This window comes from Sminthopsis crassicaudata, chromosome 3, assembly GCF_048593235.1.
Source record: "Sminthopsis crassicaudata isolate SCR6 chromosome 3, ASM4859323v1, whole genome shotgun sequence".
Taxonomy (NCBI): Eukaryota; Metazoa; Chordata; class Mammalia; order Dasyuromorphia; family Dasyuridae; genus Sminthopsis; species Sminthopsis crassicaudata.
In genome coordinates, this window is record NC_133619.1 from 653,454,037 (window position 1) to 653,462,406 (window position 8,370).

Genomic DNA, 8,370 nt, shown 5'->3' on the forward strand with positions numbered 1-8,370 from the left:
AGCCTTCTCTCCAATGTCGGTTTCCTTATGTCTTCCTAGACAGAAGATATCTTTACAAGTTTTTCCACACTCAAGACTTAAAATGTTCATCAGGTTCTTTTCTAATACACATATACTGATAAGTAAGAAGAATCGAGTTCTCACTGAAAACCTTCTCACTTTTTTAAATTACGGAAAGCATTTCTTCAGTATCACTTTTCTCATGGCCACTGAGGTCTGAAGTGCACTTCACACCTACATCCCATTGATTACCTGGAACCAAGGGCTCTAGCTCTTCAGTGAAGCATTTCCTGTATTCACTACCTTGAAGATAATCACTTCCTGAGGTCACTTTCTTACAGTGAATTAGGATCACTACAGACCATCTGAATCTCTTTCTAATTCCATAGAGTTCACAATCACTCTTTGGATATTTATCTCCTTTGAAAATAAAATCGTGCAATTCCTTCAAATAGAAGTCAAAGGGACCATCAACCATGAATATTTGCAGGTCGTGGTTTTTCACAAAAGTTCCCAGCTTTTTACTCATCTCATTTACTGTGAACCCAGTTTCTACATCTGAACAAACATATACACAAAAAGACATGCACACATGTATATACACAAATAGTAATGTAAGATAAGAGTCACTACAGATTGTCAGTAACCTGAATATACAAAGCATCACAGGTGAACTCAGTGCAAGCAACGGCTTTTGATACCACAAGTCATATTTAAGAGACAGATTGGAAGCAACAAGGTGGTTCAGTGGATAGAGCACCAGCCCTGAAAGCAGGAAGACCTGAGTTCAAATCTGGCCTCAGACATTTACATTTCCTAGCTTTGTGACCCTGGGCAACTCACTTAACCCCAATTGTCTCAGCAAAAGTTCTAATAATAATAAAAGAGATCTAGATCATGTGTGATACATGAATCCCTAAGTACTAGACTAGTCAGAGAATTATCCTCTCCCAATGAAATATACACATTCAGTAAAGGCAGGGGCCCAAGCTGTACCAAATACTTAATGACAGCAAATTAGAGTCTTCTTTCTGATGGAATATTTTTTTCCTAATTAATGAGACTTGAGTTCAAATCAGGCCTCAGACACTAAACACTTCCTATTTAGGCAAGTCACTGAACACCCATTTCTTTAGCCAAAAAACAAGAAAAAGAATAGGAAAGGGGATTCTACCTCAATGTTTAATGAATGACACAGGAAAAAAATAAAGACATGAGAAAGATACCAAAGATTAGAACAGAAAAGATTTATGCCATCTCCTAAATAAAAATTGCTCAAGAATATATTTGAGATAAATATATTTTGGAATTAGAAAGTACAGGAATTTTGCATTGATTATTAACATTTATAATGGGAAGACTTAATTTTTTGTCATTCTCTATTTCAGGAGGGTGAGAGACATATAAGGATTTTTTTCCTATAAAAATATTTGGTTTTGAAATGAAAGTAAAGTGTGAGGTATAATCTAGAATGTAACGCGTAGATTTCTTGATTCAAGATGTACATTTAAAAGATAGAGGTCATAAAAATAATTTTATGATTTCTTGCAATAATTTTTGTAATAATATCATCAACACCGGTGAAACTGCCAACAGAAAACCATCTATATCTGATTTCTTAAAATTTACACAAAACAGAAAAATATGTCCAGAAACAAATGGGCAAAGCCTGAATTTCTTTTTTGAGTTGTAATGAATTTAATAAAACACTTTTCAAGGCTTTCTCAGTGCTTCTGTTCTATCATTACTGTAATAATAGCTTCCTTATGATTTTCGATTAGAGGATCAGGGAAGGAACAATGCAGTGGCTAGTATAGGTCCCATTGCTAATCTTTCCTATCCAAAATAGAAGGGAAAAAAAAAAAAAAAAAGCAATCATCAAAAAAAAACCTTATACTGCAGTGTGGATTCTGTGATGTCTTGCAAGATGGGAGTTGCATGTAAAGGCCTTGCCACACTGATTACACTTAAAAGGTTTATCTCCAGTGTGGATTCTCTGATGTCTAGCAAGACTGGAACTACATGTGAAAGCCTTTCCACACTGATTACACTTAAAATTTTTCTCTCTAGTGTGGATTCTCTGATGTGCAACAAGATTGGAGCTAGCTCTAAAAGCCTTTCCACACTGATTACATTTACAAGGTTTCTCTCCAGTGTGGATTCTCTGGTGTACAGTAAGATGGGACCTGGTTGTGAAAGCCTTTCCACACTGATCACACTTAAAAGGTTTTTCTCCAGTGTGGGTTCTCTGATGTATAACAAGACAAGAGGTAGAAATGAAAGCCTTTCCACACTGATCACACTTAAAAGGTTTCTCTCCTGTGTGGATTCTCTGATGTACAGCAAGATCAGATTTGGTAATGCAAGCCTTTCCACATAGATTACACTTAAAAGGTTTCTCTCCAGTGTGCATTCTCTGATGGGCAGCAAGACCGAACCTCCATTTGTAAGTCTTTCCACACTGATTACATTTAAAAGGTTTCTCTCCAGTGTGGACTCTCTGATGTGCAGCAAGACTGTAACTCCATGTGAAAGCCCTTCCACACTGATTACATTTAAAAGGTTTCTCTCCAGTATGGGTTTTCCGATGTGCAGCAAGACTGACACGCCACGTGAAAGTCTTTCCACACTGATTACACTTAAAAGGTTTCTCTCCAGTGTGCATTCTCTGATGATCAGCAAGAGTGACACTCCATGCGAAAGCCCTTCCACACTGATTACACTTAAAAGGTTTCTCTCCAGTGTGCATTCTCTGATGTGCAGCAAGATTGAAGCTCAATGTAAAAGCCTTTCCACACTGATCACACTTAAAAGGTTTCTCTCCTGTGTGGATTCTCTGATGTACAATAAGATGGGAGTTGGATATGAAAGCCTTTCCACACTGATTACATGTAAAAGGTTTCTCTCCAGTGTGGATTCTCTGATGTAAAATAAGATGGGAGTTGAATATGAAAGCCTTTCCACACTGATTACATGTAAAAGGTTTCTTTCCAGTGTAGGTTTTCTCATCTTTTGCTAGAATGGAGATATTTGTAAAAGTTTTTCCCCGTTGATTGCTTAAGTAAGTCTTTCCATACTGAAGATTTAAGCACGGCTTCTGTCTTGGGTGGATTGTCTGATGGTCAAGCGGGAATGATCTATAATCGGAAGCTCTCCTGCATTTAGTACTTTCATGAGACACCTCTCCAGGATGAGGACTAGCAAGAGCTGGATTCCAAGCAAAGGCTTTCCCACACTGATCATATCCATATCTTTTCATTCCAAGGGGGTAAGAAAGAGATGAGTGACAGGATGAGGTTGCTTCACATACATCACTTCCTGAGGTCATTTTCTTTCTGTGATTTAGAACGGAAGGCCATCTGAATCTCTTCCCAAATTCATACAATTCACGATCACTCTTTGGATGTTTATCTTCTTTGAGAAGAAAATCATGCAATTCCTTCCAATTGAAGTCACAGGGACAATCATTCATGAAGCTTTGCATGTCGTGTTCTTTCATAGAAATTCCCAGCTTTTTAGTCATCTCATGTACTGTGAACCCAGTTTCTACATCTGAAGAAGACAAACATATACACAAAAACACATACAAACATGTAGAAACACAAATAATAAATGGAACATAAGAACCACTGCAGCTTGGGACCATACTAACTATACAAAACTTCATAGGTGTACTCAGTGCAAGCAATGGCTTATAATAATCCAAGTCATTTTTAAGAAGAGACAGACAGGAGGCAGCGAGGTGGTGCAGTGGATAGAGCACCAGCCCTGAAAGAAGGAAGACCAGAGTTCAAAGCTGGCCTCAGGCACTTACCCTTCCTAGCTGTGTGACCCTGGGCACTTGTCTCAACAAAAATGATGATGATGATAATAATAATAATAAAAAAACAGAGACAGATAATGTGTGAGCCATGAAGAGTACTGGACCAATCAGAGACTTATCCTTTCCCAATGAAATATACACACTTAGCAAAGGCAGAGGCCCAAGGCCAAGATGACTAGCAAATACTTAATGACACTAGATTGGAGTCTTCTTTCTGCTGGAATGGTTTTTCCCAATTAGAGGGAAAACTCAGCCAACACACCATTGAAAACTACAGAGCAGATAAGGAGTAGGCTGCTTTTAGAGATATGTGGGGCAGTACCACATTTACTCATATGGGGAAAAAGTGAACATCCAAATGAGTTCGATGATAATAGGGAAATTCAGAAGGGATTCAATGAAAAATGAAAACGCTACAAGATTTAAAAGATTACTTTAGATTCCACATCTCTGGGAAGGCAGTGGTTAACTCTCCTAAAAGCATAAACAAAGGTTACAGACATGTTGGTTTTTGACCCAGTAACTAAAGACAGAGAAAGTTTATTTTTATTTGCTTCTTTTCTCCTAATGGTGTATATGGAAGTCAAAGGGCATATATATATATATATATTTTTTTTTTTTTTTTGAGTCTGGGGTTAAGTGACTTGCCCAGGGTCACACAGCTAGGAAGTGTTAAGTGCCTGAACCCAAATTTGAACTCGGGTCCTCCTGAATTCAGGGCTGGTGCTCTATCCACTGCACCCCCTAGCTGCCCGAATATATACTTCTGTAACTCTTTTGTCATACATCCATAGTGTTCTCCAAATTGAGTGCATCAGTTCATAATTTAAGCAATAATATGTTAGTGTCCCTAACATGATGTTAAAACAATGATATTAAAACATGATATTAAAATAATAATAACTAAATAATAATAATTAATTAATAAAATAGTAATGAAATAATAAAATATTAACATGATATTAAAATGATGTTTTTGATTTGTGTGTTCCTAATCAATAATAACTTAGAATATATTCTCTTAAGGTTGTAAACAGTTTTAATTTCTTCATCAGAAGCGACCTATTCCTATCCCTTTGAGTATTGAGAGGTGAGCTCTTCATCTGAGAAGTTTTGTCTAGAAGGGGCCCTTTCTGTTTCTCTTTCCATTGCCTGCTCCTGCCCCTCCCTGAGCCAGAGGTGAAAGAATAGGAGGCTGAGAGCCCAGGCCAATGCAGTTGCCCCTGGAGCTTGCTCTTGGCTAACTTAGCAGAGTCTGCCTAGAGGGCATAGCCTTTTATCTGAGTCAAATCTCTGTCTAGGTAGATGAGGTCCCTCCCAAGATCCTATGAAGGCCTGGAAAACTTCTGGACTTTTATTCACTTTTGCTGCTCAAGATGAATTGTGAGGCATTTATTTTTGGTTTTGGGGGAGAGTGGGAGGGAGCTAAGTGTTACCTGTCCTCCCCTCGCCCATTCTTTTAAGCCCATTTTCATGGAGCTTCTCTAAAAAATGTGGCGATAAAATCTCAAAAAAGTACAGCCAACACCATAATGGACACAGACTTGGTGCCCTCAGATGACTGAACACTCAATCTGGGATGCAGCGCAGTGGGGATCCCTTCTGCGCTGTTTGTGCGCATTTTGAACTGAGGATGAACACCACGAAAAGAGAGGAAATGGTCCTTACCCAGGGACAGCAGGTTCTGGACATTCTCCAGTGTGACTTCCCAGTACAGCTCCTTCTGAGACGGGGGCAGGATCTCCCACTCTTCCTCAGTGAAGTCCACCACAATATCCCTGATTGTCACCAACTCCTAAACCATCAAAAGTCACTTGATTTAGTGCTGAAAGGACTCCAGAATCCATCTAGCCCAACCCTCATCAAGACAGAGTAAGTTGAAGCAGAAATGGGATTTGCCTCATATCTATCAGATTAGCTAAGAAGACCAAAGTGATCAATGCTGGAAAGAATGGGGGAATACTGGGCCACTAGGGCACTGCTGAGGAAATGTGAAGTGAGCCAAGGCTTCGAAGAGCAACTTGGAACAATGCACAATGGGCAACCAAACTCTGCAGATCTTTGGATCAAGTAAAGCACCACTAGGTCTGTAATGTTCCAAAGTGATCCTAAACAGAGGGAAAGGGCCTACATGTGCAAAAATAGGCACAGCAAACCTTTCCTGGGCGCTGTGGCAACTGAGGAAATTCCCACCAATTGGGGGAATGGCTGAACAAGCTATGGCATGTGAATATAACGAAATAGTATTGTAAAATGAGAAATGATGAACAGGCAGATTTCAGAAAGAACAGAAAAACCAAACTAATGGAAAATGAAATGACCAGAGCCAGGAAAAGATTGTATACAGAATCAGCATCAGAGGGTGATGATGAATTATGAAAGGACTGTCCCTTCTCAGGAGCACAAGGATCTAAGGCAAATTCAAAAGACTCATGAAGGAAAAGGCTTTGCACACCCTAACTGAAGAAGCGATGGGCTCTGAAGGTGATTGAAGAATATAGCTTTTAGTTACTTTATTCTTTTTTTTTTCTCTTTTGATGTATCATTTTTCACAACGTTGATCAATGGGGATGTCAGTTTTAAATGATAGCACGGATAGATACCTATATCAAGTTGCCCACCATTTTGTTAGGGAAGGAGCGAAAGGATGGTGAAAAATGTACAACTCCAAATCTTATAAACATGAACGCTCCAATTGATCATGACATGAAATTGAAAAGAATTTAAAACAAACAAGTGAATGTACCTTTTTGTATCTGGGTCCTACTTCTTTCTGACTCTCTATGAGACCCAAGAGATCCAACCCAAAGCACAGGTCAGGCAAGGAGGAGACAGGGTGTCTGTGACATCTGAGGAAATGTAACCCCCCACTCCTGGAGTCTGCCCCACCCCCAGGGGATAAAAAAGCCACAGTTTACTCTCCTGCTGGTCCCTGAGCTCCCTGACTCTGGCTTTCCCTACCAAGGACCCTGACCATTCCCACCACAGGATCAATGAGATGGTCTTTATGTGGCTCCTGGCACACGGCAGGCACCAGGACACCCAGCCCAGCGTCCTCACACTTCCTCTTCCTCTCTGCCCCAGGGACAGTGGCCTCCTGGCTTAGGCTTAACCAGGACCCTCTGTCCCCTGCCCTGGACTTTTTCAGTGGCTTTCTCCTGTTATCTAAGGCCTCCTCCCTCACCTCCTGCCAATTTCTCCCTTTCTGAAAACAAGGTTTTCCTGGTCTCCCAAACTTCTGAACCTTGCCTCGGAGAGTAGCTCCCATCTACACTGTCCAGAGCAGGTGTGGACAGAGCTCAGGAGATCTTTTCTCCCCTGGGAGCTCCTTGAGGGCAGATCGGATGGTTTTCTTTCCCTTCCTCTGCACCCTCAGTGCCCCAAAGAGCACTTTTCTAAACATTTATTGACTTGATCTAAGACCTGGGAAAGGAAAGGGACTCGGACAGCCCTGGGAGCATGCGGTTGGCCTTAGGGGCAGGAAATGGGCAGTGCCAAGAGGGCAGTTCCTGCCCTGCCCGGGCCCCCTCCCTCCCTCTGACAGAAGGAAGGGCTTTCTTGGACGCCCCGAGCCGAAGCTGCTCAGCTGTGGGGAGGGGCTGCACTCACCTGGGAAGAGGAGCTCTGGCTGCTCGAGGCCATCTCTCTGCTTTCAGGCTTGGGTCCTGTGCCAGACCAGCTCGGGGGAGAAAAGGACCTCAGAGGGGGGGGGCCGGGTCTGGGCCTTCCTTTCTGGACCTGGATTCGGATCCCCCACCAGGAGGCAGAGAGCTTTCAGGACAGGGACAATCGGTGGCCCTGCCCCAGCCTCAGGGGAGAGACTCCACCCCAGGAGGGAGGAGGGAGGGTCTGGAGGGCTCAGGAATAGAGGGGGGGGGGAGATTCCCAAGCTGGAAGACTGGAGCTGATGACTTACTGCCCCCCCAGGGTCAGGGACCCCATGTGACATTCATGGGATAGGGGAGGTGGGAGGCCAGCTCCTGCCGATGTGGAGGGCACTGGACAAGGGGGGGAGGGGGGAGAAATGAGCCCAAAGGGAAGGGCGGGTAGCAGAAGTGGGCGAGGTGAGGAGGGCCCAGGGTGGGACCTACCTGGGACCTGCAGGGGCAGAGCCGGCTCCCAGAAAGCAGAGAAATCTCAACTATGACCAAAGTTGGCAGAGATCGCAGCTCAGAGACGATACAGAGAGAGATTTCAGCTCAGAGAGGATACAGAGAGAGATCTCAGCTCAGAGAGGATGCAGAGAGAGATCTCAGCTCAGAGAGGATACAGAGAGAGATCTCAGCTCAGAGAGAGATCTCAGCTCAGAGAGGATACAGAGAGAGATCTCAGCTCAGAGAGATGGAGGCAGAGAGATCTCAGCTCCGAGAGATGGAGGCAGAGAGATCTCGGCTCAGAGAAGATGCAGAGAGAGATCTCGGCTCAGAGAGATGGAGGCAGAGAGAGATCTCAGCTCAGAGAGGATGCAGAGAGAGATCTCAGATCAGAGAAGATGCAGAGAGAGATCTCGGCTCAGAGAGATGGAGGCAGAGAGATCTCTGTTCCAG

General features: G+C 42.8%; 1 protein-coding gene across 1 annotated transcript; it reads right to left on the reverse strand.

The window, feature by feature from the left end:
- Positions 1-639: 639 nt before the first annotated feature.
- Positions 640-7,528, reverse strand: LOC141562669 (zinc finger protein 713-like). Its single transcript, XM_074302673.1, has 4 exons — positions 7,433-7,528; positions 5,492-5,618; positions 2,386-3,552; positions 640-647 (listed from the first exon to the last, which is right to left on the reverse strand). The coding sequence occupies exons 1-4, from the start codon at positions 7,463-7,465 to the stop codon at positions 640-642; spliced, it is 1,335 nt and encodes a 444-aa protein (XP_074158774.1). The 5' UTR covers positions 7,466-7,528.
- Positions 7,529-8,370: the final 842 nt, after the last annotated feature.